Source organism: Pseudophryne corroboree, chromosome 2 (genome assembly GCF_028390025.1).
Source record: "Pseudophryne corroboree isolate aPseCor3 chromosome 2, aPseCor3.hap2, whole genome shotgun sequence".
Classification (NCBI taxonomy): domain Eukaryota; kingdom Metazoa; phylum Chordata; class Amphibia; order Anura; family Myobatrachidae; genus Pseudophryne; species Pseudophryne corroboree.
The window spans coordinates 799,400,218-799,419,213 of record NC_086445.1 but is presented as its reverse complement, the minus strand read 5'-3'; the positions used below and the strand labels follow the sequence as shown (position 1 = coordinate 799,419,213).

At 43.6% G+C, this 18,996-nt stretch overlaps 1 protein-coding gene across 13 annotated transcripts in view; it reads left to right on the top strand.

The window, feature by feature from the left end:
- CASK (calcium/calmodulin dependent serine protein kinase) overlaps window positions 1-18,996 on the top strand; it is an 887,710-nt gene that overhangs the window by 673,784 nt on the left and 194,930 nt on the right. For all 13 annotated transcript variants that reach the window (XM_063955614.1, XM_063955617.1, XM_063955611.1 and 10 more), the window contains 2 exons: window positions 6,995-7,072; window positions 11,998-12,078. In XM_063955614.1, coding sequence (XP_063811684.1) covers window positions 6,995-7,072; window positions 11,998-12,078 — 159 coding nt within the window. The remainder of the gene's footprint in view (window positions 1-6,994; window positions 7,073-11,997; window positions 12,079-18,996) is intronic.

Here is an 18,996-nt window from a genome sequence, read left to right as displayed (position 1 = left end):
GATTTAGTTTTGCAATGTTAATTGTAATAATATGCACCCTACTGTACATGATTAGGTTGTATTGGTCATTGGGTAGTTCTGTGTTCACATAGAAGTATGAGGGTACAGACTGAATTCTTTTATGGAGGTCATGAGTTTATGAAGTGACTTCCAATATCTATGATAATGTACAGCTGATGGAACACTAATCCTTTATTATAATCAAGTTTTCTTAATGAACATAGCAGACCTCAAAACTCTTTGCTTTTACAAATATACAGGAAAGTTTATATAATCATACTTGCCTCCTGTCCTGGAATTCACAGTGACTTGTGTATCTGAGGGAGAGCAAGCAGGAAAGTGTGCCAACCTCCCACATCCCGACACTTTTCCAATGAAGTGATAGGGAGCATATTATTGGGATTTGCAATGAATGGTGTCATTGTAGCCCTGCCCCCAGCAACATAATTCCAGGAATCAGAGTAACACCCCTCCCATCTGGATCTTCCCTGCTCTCCTTAAAGGCATATCAGCATAGGTAATGGAATCGGGATACTGGCGCTTGGGATGCCAGCAGTCATAATACTAACAGCAGCATCCCAACGCTCAGGATCCCGACACGTATTAGGTGAGTATACGATCTGTAATCCCCATACCCCCTAACCCTCCTTTTCTGTAGCCTGACCCTAACACTCACCCCTCACCCCAGTGGTGTGCCTAAACCTGACCACCCGTTCCTGCAGCCTTATCCTGGGGCTCCTAGCCCAGACCTAAGTCCCCCTCCCCGCAGCCTAACCCACTCACCTCCCCTAGCCTACCCCTATCCCTCCCCCAACAACCTAAACCTGACTGGATCCCCAGCAGGGTGTGATATAGTCTATTGTATATATGTTGATATGAACTATGAAATGCATTGATGTGTACGCGCAGTGTTACTTTTTTTTTCTTTTCTCTGACGTCCTAGTGGATGCTGGGTACTCCGTAAGGACCATAGGGAATAGACGGGCTCCGCAGGAGACTGGGCACTCTTTAAAGAATGATTAGGTACTACATCTGGTGTGCACTGGCTCCTCCCTCTATGCCCCTCCTCCAGACCTCAGTTAGTATCTGTGCCCGGCCTGAGCTGGATGCACTTAGTGGGCTCTCCCGAGTTCACTATAAAGAAAGTATTTGTTAGTTTTTTATTTTCAGTGGCAACAGACTCACTGCTACGTGGGACTTAGGGGAGAGAAGCAAACCTACCTGCTTGCAGCAAGCTTGTGCTTCTAAGGCTACTGGACACCATTAGCTCCAGAGGGATCGAACACAGGGCCCGACCTCGATCGTCCGTTCCCAGAGCCGCGCCGCCGTCCCCCTTGCAGAGCCAGAAGACCGAAGAAACCGGAGAAAATCGGCGGCTGAAGACTCCGGTCTTCAATAAGGTAGCGCACAGCACTGCAGCTGTGCGCCATTGCTCCCACAGCACACCACACGCTCCGGTCACTGGTGGGTGCAGGGCGCTGGGGGGGGCGCCCTGGGCTGCAATTAGTATACCTTTTGGCACAAAAAGCACACAATACAGTGTATAACACTGTATATGTGCAAAAACCTCCGCCATTAACATTATAAAAAGCGAGAGAAGCCCGCCGCTGAAGGGGCGGGGCTATCTTCCTCAGCACAGCCAGCGCCATTTTCTCTTCACAGCTCAACTGGAAGGACGCTCCCCAGGCTCTCTCCTGCAGTATACACTACAGAGAGGGGGGGCACATAAATTTAGGCGCAAATTGTGATATAAGCAGCTATAGGGGGAAAATTCACTTTGTGTATAGTGTATATCCCTCTGTTATATAGCGCTCTGGTGTGTGCTGGCATAGTCTCTCTCTGTCTCCCCAAAGGACTTTGTGGGGTCCTGTCCTCAGTCAGAGCATTCCCTGTGTGTGTGTGCGGTGTGTCGGTACGGCTGTGTCGACATGTTTGATGAGGACGCTTACGTGGAGGCGGAGCAGGTGCCGATAAGTGTGATGTCGCCCCCTGCGGGGCCGACACCTGAGTGGATGGATATGTGGAAGGTATTAACCGACAGTGTCAACTCCTTGCATAAAAGGTTCGATGACGCAGCTTTGGGACAGCCGGCATCTCAGCCCGCGCCTGCCCAGGCATCTCAGAGGCCGTCAGGGGCTCAAAAACGCCCGCTACCTCAGATGGCAGACACAGATGTCGACACGGAGTCTGACTCCAGTGTCGACGAGGATGAGACAAATGTACAATCCACTAGGGCCATCCGATGCATGATTACGGCAATGAAAAATGTGTTGCACATTTCTGACATTAACCCGGTTACCACAAAAAAGGGTATTATGTTTGGGGAGAAAAAGCAGCCAGTGACTTTTCCCCCATCTGATGAGTTAAATGAATTGTGTGAAGAAGCGTGGGGTTCCCCAGATAAGAAACTAGTAATTTCTAAGCGGTTACTAATGGCGTACCCTTTCCCGCCAATGGATAGGTTACGCTGGGAGACATCCCCTAAGGTGGACAAGGTGCTCACACGCTTATCAAAAAAGTTGGCACTGCCTTCTCAGGATACGGCCGCCTTAAAGGAGCCTGCAGATAGAAAGCAGGAGGCTTTCCTGAAGTCTGTGTATACACACTCAGGTACTATACTGAGACCTGCTATTGCTTCAGCATGGATGTGTAGTGCTGCAGCAGCGTGGTCTGATTCCCTGTCTGATAACATTGATTCCCTTGACAGGGACACTATATTGCTAACCATAGAGCATATTAAAGACGTAGTCTTATATATGAGAGATGCACAGAGGGACATTTGCCGGCTGGCATCTAGAATTAATGCAATGTCCATTTCTGCCAGGAGAGTATTATGGACTCGGCAGTGGACAGGTGATGCTGATTCTAAAAGGCACATGGAAATTTTGCCTTATAAGGGTGAGGAATTGTATGGGGACGGTCTCTCGGACCTCGTGTCCACAGCAACAGCTGGGAAGTCGACTTTTTTACCTCAGGTTCCCTCACAGCCTAAGAAAGCACCGTATTATCAAGTACAGTCCTTTCGGCCTCAGAAAGGCAAGCGGGTTAGAGGCGCGTCCTTTCTGCCCAGAGGCAGGGGTAGAGGGAAAAAGCTGCACCATACAGCCAGTTCCCAAGAACAAAAATCCTCCCCTGCTTCCACTAAGTCCACCGCATGACGCTGGGGCTCCACATGTGGAGCCAGGTGCGGTGGGGGCCCGTCTCCGGAACTTCAGCGACCAGTGGGTTCGCTCACAGGTGGATCTCTGGGTTCTACAAGTGGTATCTCAGGGATACAAGCTGGAGTTCGAGAAGTCTCCCCCTCGCCGTTACCTCAAATCAGCCTTGCCAGCTACTCCCCAGGGCAGGGAGGTAGTACTGGCGGCAATTCACAAGCTGTACCTCCAGCAGGTGATAATCAAAGTTCCCCTCCTTCAACAGGAACTGGGTTACTATCCCACAATGTTTGTGGTGCCGAAACCAGACTGTTCGGTGAGACCCATTCTAAATTTGAAATCCTTGAACACTTATATAAGGAAGTTCAAGTTCAAAATGGAATCGCTCAGGGCGGTTATTGCAAGCCTGGAAGAGGGGGATTACATGGTATCACTGGACATCAAGGATGCTTACCTACATGTCCCCATTTACCCACCTCACCAGGTGTACCTCCGTTTTGTGGTACAGGACTGCCATTACCAATTCCAGACGTTGCCGTTTGGTAAATACCCTCGGTGCCGTGGACAGACCAAAGTAATGGCCGAAATGATGATACTCTTTCGAAAGAAGGAAGTTATAATTATCCCGTACTTGGACGATCTCCTTATAAAGGCGAGGTCCATGGAGCAGTTGTTGGTTGGAGTAGCACTATCTCAGGAAGTGCTACAACAGCACGGCTGGATTCTGAATATCCCAAAGTCGCAGCTGGTTCCTACGACGCGTCTGCTGTTCCTAGGTATGATTCTGGACACAGAACAGAAGAAGGTGTTTCTCCCGGAGGAGAAGGCCAAGGAGTTGTCATCTCTGGTCAGAGACCTCCTGAAACCAAAACAGGTGTCTGTGCATCACTGCACGCGAGTCCTGGGAAAGATGGTAGCTTCTTACGAAGCAATTCCCTTCGGCAGGTTCCATGCAAGGATCTTTGTGGGATCTGAAAGACAAGTGGTCCGGATCGCATCTTCAGATGATTCGGCTGATCACCCTGTCTCCGAGGGCCAGGGTGTCTCTGCTGTGGTGGCTGCAGAGTGCTCATCTTCTCGAGGGCCGCAGATTCGGCATACAGGACTGGGTCCTGGTGACCACGGATGCAAGCCTCCGAGGTTGGGGGGCAGTCACTCAGGGAAGAAACTTCCAAGGACCATGGTCGAGTCAGGAGGCTTCCCTACACATAAATATTCTGGAACGAAGGGCCATTTACAATGCCCTAAGCCAGGCAAAACCCCTGCTTCAAAACCAGCCGGTGCTGATTCAGTCAGACAACATCACGGCGGTCGCCCATGTAAACCGACAGGGCGGCACAAGAAGCAGGATGGCGATGGCAGAAGCCACAAGGATTCTCCGATGGGCGAAAAATCACGTGATAGCACTGTCAGCAGTGTTCATTCCGGGAGTGGACAACTGGGAAGCAGACTTCCTCAGCAGGCACGACCTCCACCCGGGAGAGTGGGGACTTCATCCAGAAGTCTTCCAAATGATTGTACACCGTTGGGAAAGGCCACAGGTGGACATGATGGCGTCCCGCCTCAACAAAAAGCTAAAAAGATATTGCGCCAGGTCAAGGGACCCTCAGGCGATAGCTGTGGACGCTCTAGTGACACCGTGGGTGTACCAGTCGGTTAATTGTTCCCTCCTCTTCCTCTCATACCAAAGGTACTGAGGATAATAAGAAAGAGAGGAGTAAGAACTATACTCATCGTTCCGGATTGGCCAAGAAGGACTTGGTACCCGGATCTACAAGAAATGATCTCAGAGGACCCTTGGCCTCTGCCGCTCCGACAAGACCTGCTACAGCAGGGGCCCTGTCTGTTCCAAGACTTACCGCGGCTGCGTTTGACGGCATGGCGGTTGAACGCCGGATCCTGATGGAAAAGGGCATTCCGGTTGAAGTCATTCCTACACTGATAAAAGCTAGGAAGGATGTGACAGCAAAACATTATCACCGCATATGGCGAAAATATGTTGCTTGGTGTGAGGCTATGAAGGCCCCAACAGAAGAAATTCAGCTGGGTCGATTTCTGCACTTCCTACAGTCAGGAGTGACTATGGGCCTAAAATTGGGATCCATTAAAGTCCAGATTTCGGCCCTGTCTATTTTCTTTCAAAAAGAACTGGCTTCACTGCCTGAAGTTCAGACGTTTGTTAAGGGAGTGCTGCATATTCAGCCCCCTTTTGTGCCTCCAGTGGCACCTTGGGATCTCAACGTTTTGTTGGATTTCCTAAAATCACATTGGTTTGAGCCACTTCAGACCGTGGAGTTGAAATATCTCACGTGGAAAGTGGTCATGCTTTTGGCCTTGGCTTCGGCTAGGTGTGTGTCAGAATTGGCGGCTTTGTCATGTAAAAGCCCCTATCTGATCTTCCATATGGACAGGGCAGAATTGAGGACTCGTCCCCAATTTCTCCCTAAGGTGGTATCAGCGTTTCATTTGAACCAACCTATTGTGGTGCCTGCGGCTACTCGGGACTTGGAGGCCTCCAAGTTGCTGGATGTAGTCCGGGCCCTGAAAATCTATGTTTCCAGGACGGCTAGAGTCAGAAAAACTGACTCGCTGTTTATCCTGCATGCACCCAACAAGCTGGGTGCTCCTGCTTCTAAGCAGACTATTGCTCGCTGGATCTGTAGCACGATTCAACTTGCACATTCTGCGGCTGGACTGCCGCATCCTAAATCAGTCAAAGCCCATTCCACGAGGAAGGTGGGCTCTTCTTGGGCAGCTGCCCAAGGGGTCTCGGCTTTACAACTTTGCCGAGCTGCTACCTGATCGGGATCAAACACGTTTGCAAAATTCTACAAGTTTGATACCCTGGCTGAGGAGGACCTTGAGTTTGCTCATTCGGTGCTGCCGAGTCATCCGCACTCTCCCGCCCGTTTGGGAGCTTTGGTATAACCCCCATGGTCCTTACGGAGTACCCAGCATCCACTAGGACGTCAGAGAAAATAAGATTTTACTCACCGGTAAATCTATTTCTCGTAGTCCGTAGTGGATGCTGGGAGCCCGTCCCAAGTGCGGAATTCTGCAATACTTGTATATAGTTATTGCTTAACTATAGGGTTTTTTGTTCTGAGCCATCTGTTTAATGAGGCTCAGTTGTTCATACTGTTAACTGGGTATAGTTATCACGAGTTGTACGGTGTGATTGATGTGGCTGGTATGAGTCTTACCCTGGATTCCAAATCCTTTCCTTGTAATGTCAGCTCTTCCGGGCACAGTTTCCCTAACTGAGGTCTGGAGGAGGAGCATAGAGGGAGGAGCCAGTGCACACCAGATGTAGTACCTAATCTTTCTTTAAAGAGTGCCCAGTCTCCTGCGGAGCCCGTCTATTCTCCATGGTCCTTACGGAGTACCCAGCATCCACTACGGACTACGAGAAATAGATTTACCGGTGAGTAAAATCTTATTTTAGTACATAAGTTAAATTTCTAGCATTGAGCCAACCATATGAAAAATATATTCAGTACTGTTTTAGTACATAAATGGTAATAGTGAAAGCTGTGGAAGCATAATCTTGGATATCCACATTCTTTCAGGCTGCTAACGCTTAATTAGGGATTTTCATCACTTCCTCAAGACAGCTATTACAGCAGGAAACTTTCTCAAAGTTTTCTGCGTTTGAAAACACATTTTCCCTAGTGTTTTACTGTGCTAGTAACCAAATGGTAGCAAGTTCTAAATATTTTCTTTCCTGAAAGAGTCATCTTCTGAATTATTTAGATAAAAACTCTGGACATTCTGTTTAATTGATAATGTTTAAACACTGAACAGTGCCTGATTGCATTCTTTTTATCACTTAATTTTAGCTTTATGACAAAATCAATACGAAGTCTTCACCACAAATCAGGAATCCACCGAGTGATGCTGTACAGCGAGCCAAAGAGGTAATCCACTTTTTCTTTTACTATTCAGCTTTCATTCGCAGTGATTGGTTCAGCTCTTAATTTATGTGTATTCAGAATGTTGAGCAAATGCTGAGAATTTACCAGAGGCAGGAAAACCTAATTATTCAAGAGAGAACCGTTCTCATTGACGCTTAGTGTCAAAGTGTTTTTTATCCCACAAATCGTTCATAATGAGTAACTGTATTATTTATCTGGAATTTAACTTTAGTTTGGTTCGATGCAAATATATAGACCTTTATTATTCCTGAAAAGGTGCTTAGTATTAATTTGCCATTTACAGCATTTCCCTCACAAATGACATTTACTTATTCTATCTCTCCTTTACTAAAGCAGTCTAATAAAATGAGTAATTAAGAAAAGCAGGAGCTTTCTGAAGTCACTCTAATTATCATTAACTGTGTAATTAAATAATGCCTTACTGGTACCCAGGTGCACACAGGATTTGTAAGGGAGAGAGTAGTGGTTACAGATGGCACAATATCAGAAAAGTATCATGCATGTAATTTGTAGTATTTGTTACTTAAAAAAAAATTAGACATAAAGCTGTACATTAATGTAAAACAAAATACACTAATACAGGTTGAGTCTCCCTTATCCAAAATGCTTGGGACCAGAGGTATTTTGGATATGGGATTTTTCCGTATTTTGGAATAATTGCACACCATAATGAGATATCATGGTGATGGGACCTAAATCTAAGCACAGAATGCACTTATGTTACATATACACCTTATACACACAGCCTGAAGGTAATTTTAGCCAATTATTTTTATAACTTTGTGCATTAAACAAAGTGTGTCTACATTCACACAATTCATTTATGTTTCATATACACCTTATACACAAAGCCTGAAGGTCATTTAATACAATATTTATAATAACTTTGTGTATTAAACAAAGTTTGTGCACATTGAGCCATCAGAAAACAAAGGTTTCACTATCTCACTCTCACTCAAAAAAGTCCGTATTTCGGAATATTCCGTATTTCGGAATATTTGGATATGGGATACTCAACCTGTATTAATCTCCATTACATAAATCCACCTTGACCATTTTACCAACTGAAAGTAATATTTTTGTAAAGTAATACAAAACGAAATAGTAATCTCCATTCATATCTATTTAAAATAATTCTCAGTAGCTCACCCAGTGTTTTACATCGCTCACAGCAGCCTAGAAACTGCAAAGGTAACTTACTTTATGGATTTTCTACCTAATATTATAGCAAGCATATATAAAAGCTATAAATTAGGACCAAAAAAGTAAGAAAGCATTAACTCCATAATTTTGTTGAAGCCAACGGTCATTAATATACAGAGTCACACAAATATTAGTCTTCAATTGCAGGTAGTGTTAGTTTGTTAATGCTTCTTGAAAAAGCATGGGGACTTTATTTCCAATATTAATATATTTATTGCAAATAATGTATTTTGACTATCATTTATGGTATGTAATAATTCTATACTATAAACTCACACACCGTTATTCCCAATAAATATACCATTCCATATACCACAAGAACAATTATATTCAAGAAAGATTGCATGTGAGATGTAAGTTCATTGAAAGTTAACCACTTTTCTTGACACCAATGTATGGGATGCAGTCGCAGCCAGGAGTGTGTTACCTGACTAGGTCACAATCAATACGTCCGTGAATCCACTCTGCTGTTAGTATGGAGGAAATCTGTTCTGCCCATATGCAGAATGTATCTCCTGCTCCGGACCTCTGAGAGTGATGATGCAATCTGTGATGACAAGCAATATACTTGTTAGTAATGATAACTCTGTCAGCTCGTAAAAATATAACACCCTTCATTCAGCCAGACAAGAGTTATCAATATAATAAAGTACTCGGCTGTATTAAAGTGGGAAAACCCTCACTTCATTTGTGTTTTGGCCAAACTGCAGGCCAAAAGCCCTCTCACCAGTAATAGAACTGTTGTGTGAAACCGCTCCTTATTCAACTGCTAGCGATATTCTGGAGGACAGTCTGACTCTGGTAATGTATGGCAATGTAGAACCGGTAACCCCTGGCAATGTACCAACCAAGCAAATGTGCCTCACTTATGCAGCTTGTTGCCGCGTTTCTTGGCCAGTCAAGAACCCTTTCACCTGAGGAAACATTCTGGAACAGATTGTGTGCTATTACTGTGAATCAGTAGATAGACTTTTCTGCGCGTTACACGAAATGGTTTATCGATAAAAATACCACATTTACAGCTGTGCATACTTTGTAAAATGCTCTGTCCATTGGTCTTTGGCTTTGGAAATTTTTATTTACATACTAGTTTACCAGCTTGTCAAAATGACAGAACATCATAACAGTAATGGCTGTGTGCACCTGAATAGAGCAACACTTCAATTGCTCCATTGGGCGACATCTAGTGGCCACCAGCACGCAAAGCACTTGATTTCTGCCCCTCAGAGGTGAGGAGTAGCGTTAGCCTTTTATTATATAGGATTCACATTAGTTTCATTCATATGCATTTTATTGTGTGTTATTAATAGTCAAATTGGTTTATAAAGAAATGCTTCTTTGTTGTTTGTTATTTAATTGTATTTAAATGGATGACATTCCTCCTTGAGTGCTTAACTTTTTCCAAAAAAATTGTGGTGCGTAATATTAAAGTGGTATATTTCAGTTGCCTCATGAATATTTCACATGGTACATTGGTGTATCTAGTCATTTCTCTTTTTTGGAATGTTGGGGGGGAAGTATGAATGCTATTTAATTAAAAACAATACACAAATTATTGTAGCATTGAACAGAACAGAGCTAGAAACCCTGTTGAGCTTATATTGTTGCTGCAAAGAGTGGGGAAACAGCACTTTTTAGATAACATGAATCTGTGATTGTACCGTCTCAATAGGAGTGAGCTGAGAACTTCTGTCATGGCTTGAATCCTGCATCTCATAACACTGAGCGAATAGGATTGGCCATGCAAAGTTTGTCTTTTGTTGTCATTCGTTCTTTCACCTTTGTTTTTATGGCATATTTAACCTTAATGCAGGATTTTTATTGTCCATTTCAAGATCATCTTTCAGTTTACATTACTGTCTGGAGAGAAGCCTCCCTCTGATTGCCATTTGGACTTTTGTAGTTCCTAATTACAAGATCCTTTTAATTGGTGATTTAAATGTTTGATATATTGTAGGAGTTCTACATTCTGTGAATGCTGCATATAGTTGAATAAGCTCAGCTGTACTCTCTTTACTATTATTGGCTATATATTGTATTAGTCTGCAAGTTCGTTCATATATTTTTTTGTTTTTTATCAAAATTTTTATTTACAAGGTAATTATTTTTAATTCAGCCATTTGTGGTGTTTTTTTGTTATGATTATCTGCGCCACATTTGTACTTTGTCCTTCATGTTTTAGTATTGATAAATGACATTGTTTGAAAACAGAACAAAACAAAATCTTTACTCTTTCACGTATGATATGTTAATAAACAGTCAGTTTATTGAAAATAAATAATTAAATGCATTATTTCATACTAAGGAAAGATTCCTCATATGTTATTGGAAGTACAGATCCAAACTAAATACTTCTGCAGGTGCTTATAGGATTACTCGTCTCAATACATTATTTTTGTATCTGTGATTAGACAGCATGTCAAAAGTTAAAATAAAATCAAAAAACTTTTTAGATCATGGGTTGTATGATGTGTGAAACTGTGGACTTGAATATCCATTTTAAAATGATCTTCAATTGAATGTGGTTTTAAAACATAAGCCACGTTTGCTCCAAACTGATGTTTTGATAAGTGAAAAGTATGCATACTAACAGTAATACCTCTTTCACTCTGGCATTGGCCGCTGCTGCATGCTTCCCCCACCCGGCAGTATGCCGGACGGGTTGCCAAAGCAGCGGGGGGCGGAGGTGGCGCTGGGAGATGAGATAATCTCCGTGCCGCCTCTCCCTGCTGTAGTAAACGGGTCCCGGGACGCATCGACCCGGGAGCCCGTTTACGCAGCCACTGACCCGGTATTCAACCCGGTTATAACACTGCTTTATTCCCGGGTTGAATTGCCGGGTCAGGCGACCCGCGATTTTGGCTATGCCCCTTTCACACTGCACGCTGACCCGTGTCGACACGGCAATATGCCGGGTCGATACCATGTTATTTGTGCGGTGTGAAAGGGGTATAGTTGTACTATACAGCTGACCCATTCTATACAGGGACTGTTTTTAACTGCGCCTGTTAGAAAGTTATACATGTTATTATAGCGCTACAGAGTTTCCTGTATGCAATCTAACAGAGAAGTTTATCTGGAAATTATTTTGAAATGTAGGTAGCTTTTCCCATGCCTGATTAATATCCTATTAAATGTTTATTTAATAATACCAGTTATGTTATGCTCATTTACCAGAGTAAAAAGAGTTGTCTGTGTGTGACTGTCCATTGGTGGTCTGTGTGAACTAAATGTTACTTTGAATGTAAGAGTGTCAAAATGAGGTGTAAAATGTGCAGTTTCTGCAGCTGTTCACCTGGCCCCTGCCACAAAATGATTCATCCAACACGTAGCTGTGTGACACTGGACAGTAGGGGGAGCTGTACATATAGAGTACGAGAGCCAAATGTAAAACTATTTTTATTTACATCATCCTAATAGAAACTTTTAAATAATAATCAAACAATGCATGTGTTAAGCTATGTAACTGATCTTACATTTTATTTCTAACCATTTATTTTCAAATAAATGACATTATCAGCCCGAGACATTAAGGAAGTCTTTGGTGATAAAGTGCACCTAATTAGTGGGAGCGATACTTAACCAGGAAGGAAATGCAGTTTCCTTTGTATTGATGATAGCACAGAACCTGAATAACTGTAAAGAATAATCCTACTCTCAGTAATCAGTAACTTTTCTGACCTTTGTCCTGGTTCCCATTGCAGGTTTTGGAAGAAATATCATGTTACTCTGAAAATAATGATGCAAAGGAGCTGAAGCGTATTCTAACACAACCTCATTTCATGGTAAGCAAGTCCTTTGATTTTACATTTCATGCAATAGCTTTCCGTATTTTCAAACACGAGCCCATGTAGTTTAACAATAGAATTGAAGCTTCACAAACAGTGTTTTTATAGTCATACTTTTATCATAAATCCTATTTATTTTGTTTGTTTGTTTGTTTTTGTTTGAGATAAAAAGAAAATAATAATCCAAATTTTGTATATACAGGTTGAGTATCCCTTATCCAAAATGCTTGGGACCAGAGGTATTTTGGATATCGGATTTTTCCGTATTTTGGAATAAATAGATACCATAATGAGATATCATGGTGATGGGACCTAAGTCTAAGCACAGAATGCATTTATGTTTCATATACACCTTATACACACAGCCTGAAGGTCATTTTAGCCAATATTTTTTATAACTTTGTGCATTAAACAAAGTGTGTCTACATTCACACAATTCATTTATGTTTCATATACACCTTATACACAGCCTGAAGGTCATTTAATACAATATTATTAATAACTTTGTGTATTAAACAAAGTTTGTGTACATTGAGCCATCAAAAAACAAAGGTTTCACTATCTCACTCTCACTCAAAAAAGTCCGTATTTCGGAATATTCCGTATTTCGGAATATTTGGATATGGGATACTCAACCTGTATTTATTTCTTTAAAATCATTAATATAGTTGTTTCAGGACCTGTGTAATAGCACTCAGTGGGTATCCTATCAAGGATGTATAATAGCCCTGCTCGCAGGTTTACTATCTTTCTTCCTTGTCTGTTATGTCCTAGCCTTGTTTTATTTCTATTTTGTTCACAATTATAAAGCCCATCGGAATATATTGGCACCAAGTAAATAATAACGAATATGTATCTTTAAGTTCAGAGATGGAATCAAGTTTGGAAAGAATTCAGCAGTACAGTAAAATTTGAGGCTCATGCTGCTAACCCTGTAAGATAAATGCCTAGAATGTAATTGTCTAGCATAGCCTGCTATTCTTTGTGAGGCATACCCTGGTCTGACATAAAGTGCTATAAAAGTGTTCACCCCTCTGACGTTTTCTTTTCTTTTTTTTTTGTTACATCATGAACTCAAAATGGATCTATTACTGAATTGTTACCACTGATACAAAATAATCTACAGCATAATGTCATTAATAGATATAACTAGTGATGAGCGGGTTCGGTTCCTCGGAAACCGAACCCCCCCGAACTTCACCCATTTTACACGGGTCCGAGGCATACTCGGATTCTCCCGTATGGCTCGGTTAACCCGAACGTCATCATCCCGCTGTCGGATTCTCGCGAGATTCGGATTCTATATAAGCAGCCGCGCGTCGCCGCCATTTTCACTCGTGCATTGGAAATGTTAGGGAGAGGACGTGGCTGGCGTCCTCTCCGTTTATTCATTGTTGATGCAAATATTTGTGCTTGCTTATATCTTAATTGTGGGGACTGGGGAGCAGCTGTATTATTAATATAGGAGGAGTACAGTGCAGAGTTTTGCTGATAGTGACCAAAAGTTTTATCCGTTCTCTGCCTGAAAAAAACGCTCCTTATCTGTGCTCAGTGTGCTGCATATATCTGTGCTCACACTGCTTAATTGTGGGGACTGGGGAGCAGCTGTATTATATAGGAGGAGTACAGTGCAGAGTTTTGCTGACAGTGACCACCAGTATGCGTTGTCTGCCTGAAAAACACTCCATATCTGTGCTCAGTGTGCTGCATATATCTGTGCTCACACTGCTTTATTGTGGGGACTGGGGACCAGCAGTATTATATAGGAGGAGTACAGTGCAGAGTTTTGCTGACCAGTGACCACCAGTATACGTTGTCTGCCTGAAAAACACTCCATATCTGTGCTGCATTGTAGTATATAGTAGGAGTACAGTGCATAATTTTGCTGAACACCAGTATATAATATATAGGAGTACGGTACAGAAGGCCACTGCTCTACCTACCTCTGTGTCGTCAAGTATACTATCCATCCATACCTGTGGTGCATTTCAGTTGTGCGCAGTATATATAGTAGTAGGCCATTGCTATTGATACTGGCATATAATTCCACACATTAAAAAATGGAGAACAAAAATGTGGAGGTTAAAATAGGGAAAGATCAAGATCCACTTCCACCTTGTGCTGAAGCTGCTGCCACTAGTCATGGCCGAGACGATGAAATGCCATCAACGTCGTCTGCCAAGGCCGATGCCCAATGTCATAGTAGAGCGCATGTAAAATCCAAAAAACAAAAGTTCAGTAAAATGACCCAAAAATCAAAATTTAAAGCATCTGATGAGAAGCGTAAACTTGCCAATATGCCATTTACGACACGGAGTGGCAAGGAACGGCTGAGGCCCTGGCCTATGTTCATGGCTAGTGGTTCAGATTCACATGAGGATGGAAGCACTCATCCTCTCGCTAGAAAAATGAAAAGACTTAAGCTGGCAAAAGCACAGCAAAGAACTGTGCGTTCTTCTAAATCACAAATCCCCAAGGAGAGTCCAATTGTGTCGGTTGCGATGCCTGACCTTCCCAACACTGGACGAGAAGAGCTTGCGCCTTCTACCATTTGCACGCCCCCTGCAAGTGCTGGAAGGAGCACCCGCAGTCCAGTTCCTGATAGTCAAATTGAAGATGTCACTGTTGAAGTACACCAGGATGAGGATATGGGTGTTGCTGGCGCTGGGGAGGAAATTGACGAGGAGATTCTGATGGTGAGGTGGTTTGTTTAAGTCAGGCACCCGGGGAGACACCTGTTGTCCGTGGGACGAATATGGCCATTGACATGCCTGGTCAAAATACAAAAAAAATCAGCTCTTTGGTGTGGAATTATTTCAACACAAATGCAGACAACAGGTGTCAAGCCGTGTGTTGCCTTTGTCAAGCTGTAATAAGTAGGGGTAAGGACGTTAACCACCTCGGAACATCCTCCCTTATACGTCACCTGCAGCGCATTCATCATAAGTCAGTGACAAGTTCAAAAACTTTGGATGACAGCGGAAGCAGTCCTCTTGTAACCAAGCTCCTGCAAACCACACCACCAACTCCCTCAGTGTCAATTTCCACCTTACACAGGAAAGCCAATAGTCCTGCAGGCCATGTCACTGGCAAGTCTGACGAGTCCTCTCCTGCCTAGGATTCCTCTGATGCATCCTTGAGTGTAACGCCTACTGCTGCTGGCGCTGCTGTTGTTGCTGCTGGGATTCGATCGTCATCCCAGAGGGGAAGTCGGAAGACCACTTGTACTACTTCCAGTAAGCAATTGACTGTCCAACAGTCCTTTGCGAGGAAGATGAAATATCCCAGCAGTCATCCTGCTGCAAAGCGGATAACTCAGGCCTTGGCATCCTGGGCGGTGAGAAACGTGGTTCCGGTATCCACCGTTAATTCAGAGGCAACTAGAGACTTGATTGAGGTACTGTGTCCCCGGTACCAAATACCATCTAGGTTCCATTTCTCTAGGCAGGCGATACCGAAAATGTACACAGACGTCAGAAAAAGAGTCACCAGTGTCCTAAAAAATGCAGTTGTACCCAATGTCCACTTAACCACGGACAAGTGGAGCAGGGCAGACTCAGGACTATATGACTGTGACAGCCCACTGGGTAGATGTATTGCCTCCCGCAGCAAGAACAGCAGCGGCGGCACCAGTAGCAGCATCTCGCAAACACCAACTCGTTCCTAGGCAGGCTACGCTTTGTATCACCGCTTTCCATAAGAGGCACACAGCTGACAACCTCTTACGGAAACTGAGGAACATCATCGCAGAATGGCTTACCCCAATTGGACTCTCCTGGGGATTTGTGACATCGGACAACGCCACCAATATTGTGCGTGCATTACATGTGGGCAAATTCCAGCACGTCCCATGTTTTGCACATACATTGAATTTAATGGTGCAGAATTATTTAAAAAACGACAGGGGCGTGCAAGAGATGCTGTCGGTGGCCCGAAGAATTGGCGCCCACTTTCGGAATTCAGCCACCGCGTGCCGAAGACTGGAGCACCACCAAACATTGCTGAACCTGCCCTGCCATCATCTGAAGCAAGAGGTGGTAACGAGGTGGAATTCAACCCTCTATATGCTTCAGAGGATGGAGGCGCAGCAAAAGGCCATTCAAGCCTATACATCTGCCCATGATATAGGCAAAGGAGGGGGAATGCACCTGACTCAAGCGCAGTGGAGAATGATTTCAACGTTGTGCAAGGTTGTGCAACCCTTTGAACTTGCCACACGTGAAGTCAGTTCAGACACTGCCAGCCTGAGTCAGGTCATTCCCCTCATCAGGCTTTTGCAGAAGAAGCTGGAGACATTGAAGGAGGAGCTAAAACAGAGCGATTCCGCTAGGCATGTGGGACTTGTGGATGGAGCCCTTAATTCGCTTAACCAGGATTCACGGGTGGTCAATCTGTTGAAATCAGAGCACTACATTTTGGCCACCGTGCTCGATCCTAGATTTACAACCTACGTTGTATCTCTCTTTCCAGCAGACACAAGTCTGCAGAGGTTCAAAGACCTGCTGGTGAGAAAATTGTCAAGTCAAGCGGAACGTGACCCGTCAACATCTCCTCCTCCTTAACATTCTCCCGCAACTGGGGGTGCGAGGAAAAGGCTAAGAATTCCGAGCCCACCCGCTGGCGGTGATGCAGGGCAGTCTGGAGCGAGTGCTGACATCTGGTCCGGACTGAAGGACCTGCCAACGATTACTGACATGTCGTCTACTGTCACTGCATATGATTCTCTCACCATTGAAAGAATGGTGGAGGATTATATGAGTGACCGCATCCAAGTAGGCACGTCAGACAGTCCGTACGTATACTGGCAGGAAAAAGAGGCAATTTGGAGGCCCTTGCACAAACTGGCTTTATTCTACCTAAGTTGCCCTCCCTCCAGTGTGTACTCCGAAAGAGTGTTTAGTGCAGCCGCTCACCTTGTCAGCAATCGGCGTACAAGGTTACTTCCAGAAAATGTGGAGAAGATGTTCATCAAAATGAATTATAATCAATTCCTCCGTGGAGACATTCACCAGCAATTGCCTCCAGAAAGTACACAGGGATCTGAGATGGTGGATTTCAGTGGGGACGAATTAATAATCTGTGAGGAGGGGGATGTACACAGTGAAAGGGGTGAGGAATCGGAGGATAATGATGAGGTGGACATCTTGTCTCTGTAGAGCCAGTTTGTGCAAGGAGAGATTGGTTGCTTCTTTTTTGGTGGGGGCCCAAACCAACCAGTCATTTCAGTCACAGTCGTGTGGCAGACCCTGTCGCTGAAATGATGGGTTCGTTAAAGTGTGCATGTCCTGTTTATACAACATAAGGGTGGGTGGGTGGGAGGGCCCAAGGACAATTCCATCTTGCACCTCTTTTTTTCTTTCATTTTTCTTTGCATCATGTGCTGTTTGAGGACAGTTTTTTTGAAGTGCCATCCTGCCTGACACTGCAGTGCCACTCCTAGATGGGCCAGGTGTTTGTGTCGGCCACTTGTGTCGCTTAGCTTAGTCACACAGCGACCTTGGTGCGCCTCTTTTTTTCTTTGCATCATGTGCTGTTTGGGGACAATTTTTTTTGAAGTGCCATCCTTCCTGACACTGCAGTGCCACTCCTAGATGGGCCAGGTGTTTGTGTCGGCCACTTGTGTCGCTTAGCTTAGTCACACAGCGACCTTGGTGCGCCTCTTTTTTTCTTTGCATCATGTGCTGTTTGGGGACAATTTTTTTGAAGTGCCATCCTGCCTGACACTGCAGTGCTGCTCCTAGATGGGCCAGGTGTTTGTGTCGGCCACTTGGGTCGCTTCGCTTAGCCATCCAGCGACCTCGGTGCAAATTTTAGGACTAAAAATAATATTGTGAGGTGTTCAGAATAGACTGAAAATGAGTGTAAATTATGGTTATTGAGGTTAATAATACTATGGGATCAAAATGACCCCCAAATTCTATGATTTAAGCTGTTTTTGAGGGTTTTTTTTGTAAAAAAAACACCCGAATCCAAAACACACCCGAATCCGACAAAAAATTTTCAGGGAGGTTTTACCAAAACACGTCCGAATCCAAAACACGTCCGCGGAACCGAATCCAAAACCAAAACACAAAACCCGAAAAATGTCCGGTGCACATCACTAGATATAACACTTCTAAAGCTTGTTCTGTTTTAATAACAGAAAAAGGCATAATATTGAAATTCCTTATAGATTCAAGAAGTGACAAGTAAGTGCTACACTAAATACAGCAGCCTCGGTTAAACTTTGTTTTACACCACAAAATCATGAATAAGCATTAATAGAAATTTGGTAAACAGTTGGCATTCTATTGTAAATTAATGTACTTTTTCTGTTACCTTCTTAAACGTTTCATGGCATACATAAGAGAGAAAAAGGCAAACTTAAAGGTCAGTCCTATTAGGTGCGAGTTGTTTCATGAATCTCGCAGACATTTTCACGAATGTGCGCACCCAGAATTCTCCAATCCAATTAAAAATGCCTATTTGTGGTACTCACAGCGAGGATTGTGACTTGTCAGCCATATGCAATGTACTTGAAAAGTGGGGTGACCTTCCTGGACACCAAAAAATTTCATTTTCGTTTGTAGAATCATACAGAAGGCTGTTAGTGGGCATAAGGCAAGTACTGGAGATTTTTAAACAGTGTTAAATAGCTAATGTATGCATTTTTATTTTTTAAAAAGAAAAAATGCTAAAAAGCAAACTTTTTAGTTTACTTTCATATGAAAAAAGGAAAAAATATGCTTTTGGGGTACTTCGAGGTGACTTTAAAAACATATAAAAAGCACATTAAAAAAATTAAGGGGTATATTCAAGTAGCGTCGGATCCATTCCAACATGCATTTGTCGGAATGGATCCGACAACCCCTATTCAAATCTCTCAATTCGACTTTTTCAAGTCGAATTGAGTTGAGGGACCCAGTGGAGGAGGGG